The sequence below is a fragment of the Branchiostoma floridae genome, chromosome 16 (genome assembly GCF_000003815.2).
Source record: "Branchiostoma floridae strain S238N-H82 chromosome 16, Bfl_VNyyK, whole genome shotgun sequence".
Taxonomy (NCBI): domain Eukaryota; kingdom Metazoa; phylum Chordata; class Leptocardii; order Amphioxiformes; family Branchiostomatidae; genus Branchiostoma; species Branchiostoma floridae.
In genome coordinates this window covers 16,899,550-16,914,218 of record NC_049994.1, presented here as the reverse complement: position 1 = coordinate 16,914,218, position 14,669 = coordinate 16,899,550, and the positions used below count along the sequence as shown (strand labels likewise).

Sequence of the window (14,669 nt, the reverse complement as noted above, 5' to 3'; positions counted from 1 at the left end):
CCACGGCTTTATATACTTAAACCATTGCTTCCGATTTTCTTCCGACTTACGTCGCACTGCGATTATTCTGCGCATCGGAAGGAATCGCAAGGAATCGTACGCGCTTTGTGACCGGGGCTTTAATAGTTATCATACAACACTTCTCAAAGCCTTAAGCCATTGTGCATGTAAGGTCATATCCAGACCAGGTATACACATAGACTTAGACTTGCGTAACTCGAAATGTAACTTGACTGTAATCAAGAATTTACCAACTAAAACTGAATGACTTCAGCTAACTTGCGTTGGATATTTATGCGTTCACTTTTTTGGGTTATGACTGAAAATGTCAAAAAGTTGAGACCGCATGAAGCATGTTTTCTTTGAGACCGCATGAAGCATGACAAAATGCAAACCATGGCTTTCACACATCGACTTGCGGTTTACATTAAAACTGCATGTACCAGTGGGCCCTTAATTACTTTGCATGTACGGGAACCACGTCTGAATAGTTCCTCGTACAAAGTGCAAGGTTTAGCATAACTGCCTATATAATCATGTACACATGTATATAGATAGCTGTATAGAATAGACACTTCTTACTTTTTACTGTCTGTACGCTTGCAATTAGCCTTCGGGCATGAATTTGCAAAAAAAATAAATGAATGAAAAAATAAATAAATATATCTTGATCTATGTACATAGTGTCAGAAATCTCAGTTTCACAGAGACAAGTGTGGTTCAAGTTTCGCAACGACCGCCGAGCGAACGACGATTTTACATGGTCATGGTTCATGGCCATCCAACGGTCGCTCAGCGATCAACATCAAGAGGAAAGAGGACCTTAAGAACAAGTTCCAAATATTTATGTTACCTTCACAGAAGGGAACATATTGTTTTTGCTTTGTTTCTTCTTCTTCTTCTCCGCACAAATAAGGTCAACGACCTGGACCAGACGGCTGTCACCATGGTAACCGGTAAAGTAGCAGGCACCATGTGGTGATCGGTTACATCATGTAGCAAATGTCAGATCTAGAGGGGCTCGGGTCACTACATTTAGAAATGTGTTCAAATAAGAATGAACAAAACAGTTGCCAGTGTTAGACTACAACATGTGAAGGTAACATTCTGTATTTGCTTGCAAATATTACCTTTCTAGTTCTTCCTATACTAGTGTTCTCAAAGCTTTAAAAATGTGCATAGCCACATACTGTAAATGCAGAAACTTTCGCGGTGGTCTAATGGTCTCGGTTTTCGCGGTGACCGCTTCACCACGAACTTAAAACCACTGCGAACATTTTTCCATGGCAGTAAGAGACTACAGTGCATGGTGCTACTGCGAAATTAAAACCACCGCGAAAAGTCATTTTTCCCGCTACCGCGAAATTGAATCCTCGCGAACTTAAATGCATTTACAGTATGTGTACGAGTAGCGTACCTTCAGATGTCTCCGTCACAAATAGACGGTGCAGTTTCACATATTGCACACGATGTCAAACTAAATTTTCTGTGGATATGAGAATATAGATAACAATTATGTTATCTAAAAAAGATAATTAGGTAATAACAATGAGATGATAACAGATACCACAATGTCAATGATGTCATCCAATCCAAAAGTAACCAAACCCGGTAAGTAAGCCAGATATCACTGGTAAGAAGTGTACCAATCAATTTCCCCATGCCCAGTTTGTCTTTCATCTAATTTGTTTTCAAAATAAACACAGGGAAGAAAGGATTTTAAATTGAAGGTATCAGATTTTCAACTTCAATGTACATGAATTTTGAGTTGATTTTGAGTAGAGGTGTGGTTGTTTACACACACTGTGACACAGTGTGCCCAAAGAGGGTGGGGTCAAACCGATTTTGCTTTGGGAGCAGCCTCTCCATCGATTTTATGTCACTTCTTAATTAACTCACTTAGTCTAATCCTCGAATTTGTTTCCGACCCACTTCAGGTTACTTAGGCCACGATTTACCTTTACCTTCAGGGATAAGACTTAAGATGGTTGTTTTAATTGGTTAAGGAGGATATCTGTTGATAGATTAGTGGGTAGGTCTTTGATGTTGGCGAAGAACACGGATATGGTCACAAGGAACAGACTGTTTGGGTCGTTTTGATTCTTAATATAGTCGCAGAGAATTTACCCATGTCATTCATTTCTTAAAGTTTGTGCCTTGCATGACTATGATGAATTGTCTTATAGCCTTTTGGTTGAGTTACATGTTAGGATAATGAAATAACGAAGACTTTATTGTACATATCTGCCCGACCGAGCTGAGTACAGGTCACAACAAAAACAAAACATACATATTAAGTATCATAGATCTGCCGAAAATAGTTTCATCAGGTTGGTAGAAGTTGGCTCCACGCACCATGAGCAAGAGGACGAGTGAGTGAATGAGTGAGTGAGTGAGTGAGTGAGTGAGTGTGCGAGTGAGTGTGCGAGTGAGTGAGTGAGTGAATGAGTGAGTGTGCGAGTGAGTGAGTGAGTGAGTGAATGAGTGAGTGAGTGAGTGAGTGTGCGAGTGAGTGTGCGAGTGAGTGAGTGAGTGAGTGAATGAGTGAGTGAGTGAGTGAGTGAGTGAGTGAGTGAGTGGGTGAGTGAGTGAGTGAGTGAGTGAGTGAGTGAGTGAGTGAGTGAGTGAGTGAGTGAGTGAGTGAGTGGTAGAATATAGGATGTAAGAGAATTCTTTTTACAGAACCAGCAGGTACTTACATTACTTACGTTTGAGAGACATCGAAACGTAAGTAATGTACGTACCTGCTGGTTGTGTAAAAAGAATTCTCTGACATCCTATATTCTAGTTTAGCATTGAAGTTCGGCTTCTTCTCGCTTCTTGATTATTGTGAAAATGTAGGATTGCATGGGTTTAGCGGTCTGTCAAAACACATGTGGAATCAAGATTTTCAGTGCTACATGTACTTAGAATCACCACTATAATTATGACAGACAAAATTAACAACTAGACCCTGGGGTTGTATTCTTGAATCGGTAAGCGCTACCAAAACGTATAAACCACTGCTAATTTGGTCATTTTCTACTTGGTCCAAAATTCGGTCCACTAAGTTTTTTTTTTTTTCTTAGGTCCTTTTCGTTCGGACCGGTCCAACGAGAGAAAACGATTTTGTACCGATAAATCGTACCGGTACCGGTGTGACAGCGATCTCGCCCCCCCGGCGATCTCGCCCCCCCGGGGGGCGAGATCACTAGCGTTTTCGCCCCCCTTTAGCGTTTTCGCCCCCCCCCCCCAGAACATTACTAGTATTCCTCGGAGGGGTCTTAAGAGCAGCTGGTTACTACATATTAGGTGCGCTACCTGGTACTATACTAAACCTGGGAGTAACATAGTTGGTGTGTTACCTGGTACCTATATGGCACCTTATTACCGTAAGATGTCATACCATGTTCGGTGCAAACACTACATTGAAAGGACATTTTTTTTGTAGCTGACATGGCAGAGGTGGCATAGAAAACAATGCTATTGTGAACGTATAAATCAACACCGTCTATGGCACGGAATACGTCAGCTATATGTTTTCAATTTGTCACAGTATTTTCTTTCTTGTGCAGAAAACATTTCCAAAGCACTAAGAAAAACACAATTGAATAATAGTTTCTCATTATAAACACTATCTACGCACAAGTTCATATACCTGTTGCTAAATGCTACAAAAAACTGGTAAAGTACCAGTCTTAAGAAACACGGGTAAAACACCAGTTCCTAAATACTAGAAAAACAGTCATATTGGAGGTGAAGATAGCCATAGGGTAGGTGCATATAACGTACCAGTTTCTAAATACTAGAAAAACAGTCATATTGAAGGTGAAGATACCCCTTGGCCATGTGCATACACCAAAACGTGCATTATTCTAATGAATACCTTATTTGCATAATCAATAAAGACATGACATAGTTCTTTTGTGGTCAATTCATAATAGAGCCTTCATATTGGAGATATATCGGTTGCTTGAGGATAGGTGAATACAATGAAATATATCTCATGTCGAGACTCAGGTACATGCAATAAAGGGAATACAAGGGACCCAACCCTCCTTGTCTGAAACAAGTTCAACTATCTTATTGCCATGTACTTACGTTAATATTAATACTATGGATGGTGTTATGTATCAAACTCGTGTACTTATATCATTCTGAAACTGCATTGTGTGATTTATACCAATCAACTTCTAAAATATCATGTAAACCCGTTTTTTTTTGGGGGGGGGGGGGCGAAATCGCTAAAGGGGGGCGAGGTAGGGGGGCGAGATCACTAACCGGGGAGGGCGAGATCGCTAGTGATTTCGCCCCGGGGGGGCGAGATCGCTAGTGATTTCGCCCCCGGGGGGGCGAGATCACGGGGGGGGCGAGAACGCTGTCACACCTGTACCAGTACCAACCCCTAAGTCACGCCCCTATCGTTGTAGAGTGACGCTTGTTATTTCATAGTTTATAACAAATGAACTATTTTCTCTCTGTTAGCAGGGGTAAATCTAAAAAGTAATTGTTAAAATTCAGAATCGTTTCAAAGCTATCTTTATTCCCAAACCCCAGTGCAAAGAGTTCATCAATTTTAACCAACAGAGAAGTGTTTTCAAACCAAAGTTTGGCAAAAAAATACTCGTTTCCATGGAGATCAGCTCTGTTTCACTGCAGCAGCGGTTACTATATATAGAACTGACTTACAGAACTTTCCTTTGTTGCCATAGCTACTGCATATATTAGACTAACCATATGTGTACTTGATTCTACATTAAACAATAATTTATCATACTTATGTACGCCGTATTTTTATCAAGCCCGTGCCATTTATTGATCGGGTTTTAGTTTTACCAACAACGACATCTTTTAGAGACGCAATACAAGGTCTGCAATACGTTAAGTATACATATAGAAGATAAATATAAACAATTTAGGATAAAACTTAAGTTCTTAGCTCAAACTTTTTTCTTCAAGTTTTCCTTACAATAATTACATAATGCGGTGCTTTGAAAACAACTGAACTAAAATACTTTTCAGGACACGAGAGGAAGAAAATACCTTTGTCTACAAAAAGCGCCGAGAAGAGCCACAATATGTGTTTTACACGCGGCAATGTTTGGATAGGGACCAAACTATTGCCTCGTTAATGGTCGCAAATGGTGTTTATTTTGATCAACAATCGCGATAAGATCGGGACCTTCTGGCACCGCCCGCCGGACCAGCCGCCATTTGAGGAAACGGAGAAACAGGAGTCGGATCGCAGAGACTGCGCAGCAGATTCTCCTCTCTTGTTCTGTTCTTCAGTCTCAGGGGTACCTACCAGGATGGTGTTACTCTGTAAAACGGAGCTCGTCTGTCTAGGGGTGGCGATGATTTGTGTGCTGTGTAACAGTCATGAGTTAGATCTGGAGACAAAACAGGAGTCATCCGGGACGACGAAAACAGGACCACTGGCCGCCAGTCATCTTTTGACATTCGAGGTAAGCCGATATTCAATATGCAAGATGTTATGTCCACGTTACATGTTTGATGTAGTAAATCTTGTGTAATCTATCATACCACATGGCAATGAATGATCTGTGAAACCCAAGTCTCTTCCTTTAACTCATTCACTATAGGTTGTTATTTCTGCTGACTATAGCAAAGAAGTTCTTGGTACGTGAAAAACAACACGGCTGTGGAAAAATGCATGCGCAATACATCATGCGCTGCCGTTGACTTTAGGTAACACTAAGTGATGTGGACTTGAGACTTTTGGGTTGGGTTATTTGCGAATCCACTTGGAGAGAAAATAATGCGATCTTTGATGACGCTTAACCTGCGTGAGAATTCATCTAGACTACGAAAAACATATTTTTTGTCATTCTAGTTGATTATACGCATTTCCTACATGACTTGAAGTGGAAATAACGTTTCTTTCTTGATTGTCGTTGGTTGAAGAGTAAAATCGTCACAGAAGTTAAGGAAGATAAAACATGTAAAAAAAATCAAATAGAAATAGTTAAAGTTAAAGCTTGTAGTGTACACGTAAGTACTAAAATGACATTTTGACAGAAGATAGCGCAAAAGGGGAGTTTTGATGTTTTGTACGTGTTTTTCCTGTCACCATGGAGACGGGACAGGGTGTCGTCCGTTGTAGCAACCCGAGATGTCGGCTGTTGAGTTTTGTCAGGCTGTTTGACCACTGACCAATCTCATCCACCCAAACACTGCCACACGTCAATGATAATTCTCCTGTCACCATAAACAGCCGTCTCCACAGTCTGACAGGGGGATGACTTTGGAGGAAAACAGGACCAAGCCGATTCATTTGGCAAAGACAAAAACATATTAGTCTTCCAGTATGACTTTTATGAAATAACACGCATACCGGAGTATCTGATCACACGTACAGACGTAACGTATGCGTGCATCACTGTCTCAACAAAAATTCGTTCACACAGGTAGAAGTGGTAAACACGAGTGCATTGTTATATTACAAAAGAATGGCTACTTATGTGACCTGTTTCTGATGGCGAAAGAAAAACATGAGATTTGCGACACCCACGTTTAATTGTTTGAAATAGAAAGCTATCTTGGAAACCGCCATTGTGACATAATCTATAACTGTCACTAGTGTTGACCGCAAAGTTTCAACGCGAAGCAACATTGGCTTTTTTAATTACCGACAGCTGTGAATGTAAAAGCTTATGTTAACAAGGCTTGTAACCTACAATAACCCACACTTTAGACATGCTATTATTAACGACACAAGACAGCCATCTTGGAGACTTAACCAGTTCCAAAAATTGACTCCAACAGATCAAATAAAATTCGTCCATTACTGTTTAAAGAGCTCACGCTTGTTAGCATTTATCTGGGTGTATGTAAATGTAAGAATGGTATGTCCATGTAATGTAGGTGGGGTACGCTATGATAACGTGTGTGTATGTAACCACCTGCATTGGCACAGGCGACGTTAAAACGCTATTTGTCATAGATAAAAAAAAGAACTTTGATATATAATTTCTGGTCTGAGACGTCTATTCTTAGAATATTAGCGTCCTCTGGGGCACTCAATCACTAGCCGTACAAGGGTAAGGTCGCGTAACACATAGAGGAGCTCTCGTCCATTGAAGAAAATCAACATGTACGTATGAATTCTTCTGAAGGTATTTCTATCAACTTCTGTGCTTTCTTGAAGAGGGCAGTGGGTGGCAAACCTTCTATGCGTTATTTATAGCAGGAAAAGTTGAAAGGATATATATGTAGTGCCATTGTACTATTGTGAACTGAACGGTACAAATGTTTTTGGACGCCTCCTCGTCATTTACGTCCTACTGGCAAAAATGAAGTGTTGTTAATCTTCCTGCTTTGAATTCATACTGTAAGTTTGATTCAGTTTGAGCACCTCTCTTTAAACTGCCACAAGGACGTCCAACCCTTCTTTTAACTACAGAAGGTCAGAGAAGAATTCGTCCTGCAGGTTCGTTGTGACGTGTGAGGTGACCAGGAAATGCTAGCCCACAGGTCAAGGTCTTGTTGCGTTAGCAACATCAACATGACCGTTTCTAGGACTCTTCCTGACAAATGTTTGTTTTGTGGTTCCCCCACAGGTATCGCCACTCGAAAGACTAGAATCTTTGATGCGCCGTGGCGGCAGGCACAAAAGGAGCACGCTGATTGAATTTACCGTGCCTCTGCATATAAGGATTACAGGAAGAGGTGAGAAAATTCATATAAAATAAGTTTAGCATATGTTTCAAGTGGTAGAGTTGAGGGACCTTCTAACACATATTATCATATGCGTTTTGCCGTACCTCCTGTCACGTATGCTTAATTCAGATAAACAAACAAGTAAATAATAGATTTGTGGCAAAGTTTTTGATCACACGTACATTTGATACATGTAATAGATAGACAATCTGTAACTGCGACAAAGTTTGAGGGTGGCGAGGGGAATTTTAATGTTAGGCAGTGACTGAATTGGAAGAAAATGATCTTAACTTTCCCAACATTTCAACCATGATATGATATTGACCTTTTTTTTATATGTTATCATCTTTAGATAGGATAATAAATGATTACATAGCAATAAAATTCTGTTTGCTGGCTTATCGGTAATCTCTTCTGAACTAGCTTTTGGAGAAAGCAAATAACGACAACATCACGTTGGCAACTGATAAACAAAGCATTACGACCGTAGATACAATGATATGCCATTTATTAACGATACGATATCTTTACCTATATTTCAGGGACTATCACCGTTGACATTAATGCAATCAATCTAGACGACGGGAGCTTGTTGGAATTCCGAATCGACACAATATCAAACACTACCCTAGGAACCGCCACCCTTATCCCCAAAGACTGTGACTCCAGTGCCAACTCCGGCTGCGTACAACTCAGATATATAACTCCAAGCGACGTGCGCATAATAGGCACAAACCTCATCTATATCACTGTGGAGGACAAGGATAAAAAGTCGAACTACGTTACAGACATCTTCATGGTGGAGCTAATAAACCCGGGGGAGACTTTGGGATCCGAATACGTCGTAAGTGTGTTCCCTTGTCAACTTGCATAGTCAATTAACAGATTAACGTTGTTGTGTGCTTTCGCCAAAACTTTACTTCACTAAAAAGAATGGGCTGTGTCTAGTGCTAAACGTGTGGCGTAACTGGCCCCAGGTTTAAATCCTGTCATGCCGCCGATCTTGCGCCCTTGGGAAAGGCACTTTTCTCTAGTCCACCCAGATGTAAAAACGTGTAACCAACTTTGGTTAGGGAAGCAAAAAGGCACGGTGGAAGAAGAGGTTCGGGGTCCGCCTTCCAATACCGTACTTAAGACATACTGCCTACTGTCTCTTACATCTCTACAATGCTCTTGGGCTAACTTTACCTTTACCTTACATTTACCTTACTTATAGAAGATGACAACGTATATATCAAGGTACTTGTTTGCGAAATATAAAATTTGAAGGCAAAGAGATGTGAAGCCCATAGTGTTTCAACTTCCTGGAACACGAATTAGGATGTGGTAGAAGATCCAGGTAGCATCCGCTGTCTTTTGCCAATGATACAGAATGCTGTCTGAAACGTCTGACAAATCAGTTATTCAAGTAACTGTTACCTTGTGTATCCTTCTCTTCTGTTTCCTGAATGAATTAAAAATGAATATAGCATGTATTTCACTTTGTGAAACCGTTCACTTTATCCATGACAGGGAAGTGCCCCGTACAACCCTGCTGATGAGGGTCAGAACTGGCAGATCGCAGCAGCGCTGTTAGCGGCCAGCGTGTTCATCATGATCTGCGCCATCATCAACATCTGGTGCTGCATGGACTTCGACCAGAAACCAGAGGAAGAGTAAGTCTTCAGTTTCGTATGTTACAATACAAAACCTATAAAAAACGATCTTTCTTGTTGGACCGGTCCAGAAAAATCGGACCTGAAAAAAATCCGATGTAGGTGTTAATGTGTTTTAGAGCTCACGGGTCCAATAAAAGACCAAGGGCGAAGTAGAGAAGAGTTGATAGTCATTTTTACGTTTTTACCAAGCTTCTGCGGTCAAACTACGGCCTAAAACAGAGACAATAAATGCTGTCCGGACCTGAACCTGATCCTCTGGACCGTACCTGTACCTTAATTTTTGGTATTGGTACCTACCCCTATAGGTAGACTAATTTTCAGATCGGACGCTGTGTGGGCCTAGTGTTTGCTAAGCAAGCGGGGGGCATGATTCGATCCCGTACTGAGTTGACCGAGGGTTTTTAAAACTGGTACATATGGCATATTATAATAAGTGTCAGCAGAATAACCCCCTACTGTTACGGAATTTCTTATGCATCTGTGTGACCAAAGGGCTATGAAAACGGATAGGCGCTGCCCTATACACTAAATGACATGGAAAGGGCTCTAAATACGTAGACACGTTTGTACAGTTGGCATAAATGTCGTCTTGCAACAGGCCTGCTTTGACACTACGTTTGGAATTAGAAGGAACAATCGTTTGCTATTAATAAGCAAACCTTGATTTGCGGCGGGATAAGAACTCTCATGGGATGTCAAACGTAGTTTTGAAACATGATAAAATCTTTAATGGAAAGTCTAAGTCCCTGGGTGGTATAATAAAAATGCGATTTGAGCATTTGACGTCATACTTAACAATGGACAATGTAAACGCCATACAGAAACCGCCCTTTATCGGTCAACTGCTTGTGTTACGTATGTGCAGGGATTATGCTCTGCTGAAGAACCAACGCCTAACTATTAGATCATCCATAACTAATGGTATGGACTTAACCCGCACGCTAGAACAGAATGGGTCAGTCTCTGAATCAGGTCTAAGGTCCTTCTTTATTTCGACGATGTCATTTAGTTCAATAACTTTGCGTACTACTTTGGATCGAGAAGTCCTGGGTTCGCTTCCTGGGTTCGATTGTGTCCTTAAGAAAGGCACTTAACACGACTCTCCCCACTTCACCCAAGTATATGGATAAATATGCGCTGTGCTTGGCTTCGTTTCGGAAGGTAAAAGACGGTGGACTGAGAGGGTTGGGCTCCGCTTTTGAATACCTTATTCTAGACAATATAGTTATACAAGAAGAAATTGCTGACTATCGTAACAGGTACATGTATGGCAATTTCCACATACATCACAATAGAATATACATGTGTTACTGATATCTAATGATTCTAAATTACCAATGTAATTTTTTTTTAAACAGTGTATAACAATCCACTGCCGTCATGGCCCTGCGCTAATGGCACTGGTGCCAGTCACGGTTGTAGCCCCGGCCATGCTCTGAAGGCATAGATTTGTCCCAGTGGACTGTTACCGGGCCCCGTGTTCATTTTAAGTCTGACTTAAATTCATCGGGCCCAAAAATACCCCGGGAGCGACCGCAAGGTGTCCCGCGGGGCCATGTTGTGCCAAAAAACAGCCCGTAAACAGGGCCCCTTTTCCCAATTGGGACCAAAGCCTGCAAGTCCCTTACCTTTTCTTACCTTACCTATACGTTGGTGAGATGAAGGAGACCCTGGGCCCAAAAATACCCCGCGAGCCGCAAGGTGTCCCACGGGGCCACGTAGGGGTCACACCCGAAAGTGCCCAAAACAGCCCGTTGGGACCTAAGCCTACATCATGCAAACAACTATAGGTCCCTTACCTTTTCTTACCTTACGTTCTTCACGTTGGTGCAGGCCCCAGCAGGAGATGAAGGAGACCCCGCGGCGGATGACGTCCTCCTACAACCCGCACTTCCGGCAGCGGTACGACAGCATCTGGCGGCGGGAGGCGGTGAGGGACGGCCGGGCGGACGGAAGCCTCACCCCCATGCCGTACTACGGGGAGCGCAGGAACTCCACTCGCCTCACGGCCTTCGTAGATCCAGAGGTAGGGGTACATGTTTTTTGTTGCAATGGGAGTCGCTCGTGTGGTTTTGGCTGTTGTGTATTGCTCAAACACGGCCTTCCTTTTGTTCTCCTGTCATCTTTACTTTTCGAAATCTAACAACAACTTACAGCTCACGGCCTTCGTAGCTCCCAATGCTGCCATCTTTCGGCTCTCCTTTCATCTTTAGGGTAGGCGAACATTTTTTTTCTGAGACCACAAATAAACTGCATACAATAGGGCAATACTAGTATTCCATCAGAAAAAGCAAATCAGACCCCCCCCCCCCCCCCAAAAAAAAAGAAACGAGGCTGAATTTGATTCTAATCCATTGTTTTCTGATGCTGCAAAGAACATTCGCTTTCTACAAAAATATCTTGTCATAGCATTCTGGTATTCTTGTGATGCTAAATGTCATGGGATTAGTGTTTCTTGCGATTTGCATGTGCAAAATATTCACACGAGTTTTTGCTCTTTTTTTACATCTATAGACGGAGAGGCGGACCCCGGCGCCGTCGGTGGTGCAAGGTTCCTTCTACAGCCCGAGCAAGCGCGGCTCCACGGCCGGGGGACAGTCCCTGTACGACCGCAGAACATCCACCGCCATACCGGCCCCGCAGGTCATGACCATCAACTACGATCCCATCCCAGAGGACGATTCGTACCCCCCAGGTAGGAATCAAGAGAGTCTTGTAATCTCTAAGCATGGTTAGTGTCCGGATCAGTTTCTACATTTTGACTCAAAACTCAGAGTTCCTGGTTTCGAGTCCGCTGATATGCTCCGACGTTTTGCCCTCAGGAAACCATGCTTGGAGATTAGGACTTAGCTTCATTGTAACCTGCCGTGTGCTTGATACTCTGCTTCGAGAAAAGAAATTAACTGAACGGCTCATTTGAATCTAATGCTCATTCTAGTACAGACCATTGAGATCGTTTTCATTCAATCTAGGCCATACTAAATCCAAGTTATAGTTCATATTTTCTGAAATATACTTGTTTTAAATCTTTCCTGCTGTGTAACTAATGGTATAGATCTTTTTATTGTTGAAGAGTGAATAATCATAGTAAATAACATTAAGATGCATTTTCGCGTTCTCTTGTTGTTACGACTAGAGGTAATGTATTCCTATTTTGGGAGGGGGTCAACTTCAAAGGTTGCCGATGCCTGTCTAAAAAAGTGGTAAATTACAATAAACAAACAAATTACTACTGATTATATTGAAGTAGATCGTCGCATGCCATATTAGGACGCCATATTGACCCGCCATCTTGTTCTATGACGTCAATACAGGTTACACCCCACCCCCGGTGACCTCTCGCTCCGTCCGGACGAGCTGGACAGGACAACCGAGCGATGGTGGTGCTGTTCAGTCCCCCGCGGGCAGACCAAGGTCCAACAGCCTCTCACCCAACGGGAGAAGACACAGGCGGGTCAGCGCCCTCTCGGCCGACATCGAAGCCTTCAAGAAAGTTCCCTGGGATCAAATTTCAACCGGCAGGTCGTCTCTAACCAGCGGCTATGTCTGACGTAACCAACGTCGTGTATAGTGTACATTGTGAACTATTCAAATTCCTATTACTGCTTAGAATCTAAATCTTTCAGCAAACTTTAAAGAACGCGTGAAGGTGTCGTTTCTTCTCTCGACTGAAAAAAAGTTTCTTCCCTCGACTGAAAAGAATGGAACCTTTAAGCATAATTTACGGTATGCGTAAAGACAGGATTTTGTGCAGTACGTCCAGATTATTTTTGGTAAATATGGTGATACCCTTCTCTGTTTCTAAAGCCCTTTGCCCACACAAGTGTGCGAGCACTACGGCAAAGGGCTACATTTCACTGATAGCATGTATATATTGCGGATAAACAATCTGTAAAAATCAATCTGTGAAAATTAAGATCAAAGAGACTTTACTTAAGGTTAAGGACGACGATGCTGCATCTCTGTGCAGTTTAAAGTTTTGTACTGTTTGCTTAAGGATATGTGAGTAAGTTATAGGTAAAGGCTTTACGGTTTTGTTTTCCCATTTTCTCGACGATAAGCCATTCCACAAGAGTGTTTGTAACTATGTAACATGTAATCCATAGTGGCGCCATTCTGAATGCCAACTTTGGTGTATGCTTATGCTGATAGACGTTTGTGCCCGATGTACATACAATAACGTCTTAAAATGTCTGGCCATAATATGTCCATTGCTACTGTGTATATACGGTTTTCACGAAAAAAAATGAGTTTCTGTTATGAGATGTGACAATACTCTTTAATCATGCCCTTAAATATGATAATATGCCCAGAACCAGAATTCCGATTCCCGTGTTAACTATACGAAACAAAATCTCTCAGCTTAGCGTTGTAAGTCACATATATATGTTCATACATTTATTGGTTTAGAGAATTCGAAGCGAGCAGAAGTCCAATTGTAATGTGTCCTGGTGTTCTCAATTTGTATATCCAGTATGTATGCCATTGGAAATGTATGTGTTAGTCTTTCTTTGTTGGTCTTTCCCTGGTTTATAAGAGTAGGAAGTCAAAATAAAGGTCATTCACTTATTCATCCTTTTACTCTTTCATTCATTCATTCATTTATCCCACCATTCATTCTTTTATCCGTCCATTGAATCATTCACTCATTCATTCATTGATGCATCTCCTTTGTTAGACACATGTTATAAACAACATGAAGTTTATCAACTACGCAAAATATGGACACGAAAATGTTTAATACTAAATAAGACATCTAGGAAGGTACATAGAAGCAACTTCATGGTTTCATACGGTGGATATTTTCCCCCAAATTAAGTAACATTACGTAAAGAGCAAAAAGCACGTACCTTGACAACTAGTTAGAACCGGTTTAGACCCGCCATTGTTTTAAACATCAGCAAGTTCCTGGGACCGGTTGTTTGGACTCATAACGGTTAGGCAGTGTAAACAGCGTGTGGAATGTATGTGAATGACATTCCGGTGATAGTTTACAGTACCTAAGCAACGCTGCCAGGCTAACGGATGTAAAACAGTTACGCGATGAACATGTTACTACTAGTATACTTGCATCATACAAAGTGGTAAACATCTAAAAAGAGTGCCTCAATTCCCCATTTTCAAATGATTCTCTGACCAGAGATAACCTTATGATCATTTGGTTTGGAAAATTAGAAATACATCTATAAAACTATATGCTATATCGAATAAAGAGACTCATTTTACACCACCAATGCTTTATTCTCACCGACGTTTGGGGGACCGTCTGTCACCTTCTTCTGGGCAATTCTGATTGTGGTTCACATTGTACTGCAGGTGAGAATAAAGCTGTGAGTTGTGTAAAAAAATCTC

At 41.7% G+C, this 14,669-nt stretch overlaps 1 protein-coding gene across 1 annotated transcript; it reads left to right on the top strand.

Annotated features, from left to right (window-relative positions):
• The first annotated feature begins 5,181 nt into the window (after positions 1 to 5,181).
• Positions 5,182 to 13,688, top strand: LOC118403831. The gene is made up of 7 exons (XM_035802684.1): positions 5,182 to 5,444; positions 7,560 to 7,668; positions 8,202 to 8,503; positions 9,172 to 9,314; positions 11,151 to 11,343; positions 11,832 to 12,012; positions 12,632 to 13,688. Exons 1-7 carry the CDS (start codon positions 5,289 to 5,291, stop codon positions 12,865 to 12,867), a joined length of 1,320 nt encoding a protein of 439 aa, XP_035658577.1. The 5' UTR covers positions 5,182 to 5,288; the 3' UTR covers positions 12,868 to 13,688.
• Positions 13,689 to 14,669: the final 981 nt, after the last annotated feature.

Excerpts from the sequence above, each read along its gene's own strand:
- LOC118403831 (XM_035802684.1), top strand. The coding sequence starts at position 5,289 with ATGGTGTTACTCTGTAAAACGGAGCTCGTCTGTCTAGGGGTGGCGATG. Across the intron at positions 5,445-7,559 it reads GTCATCTTTTGACATTCGAG|GTATCGCCACTCGAAAGACT; the intron begins GTAAGCCGATAT and ends GTTCCCCCACAG. Across the intron at positions 11,344-11,831 it reads CGGCCTTCGTAGATCCAGAG|ACGGAGAGGCGGACCCCGGC; the intron begins GTAGGGGTACAT and ends TTACATCTATAG.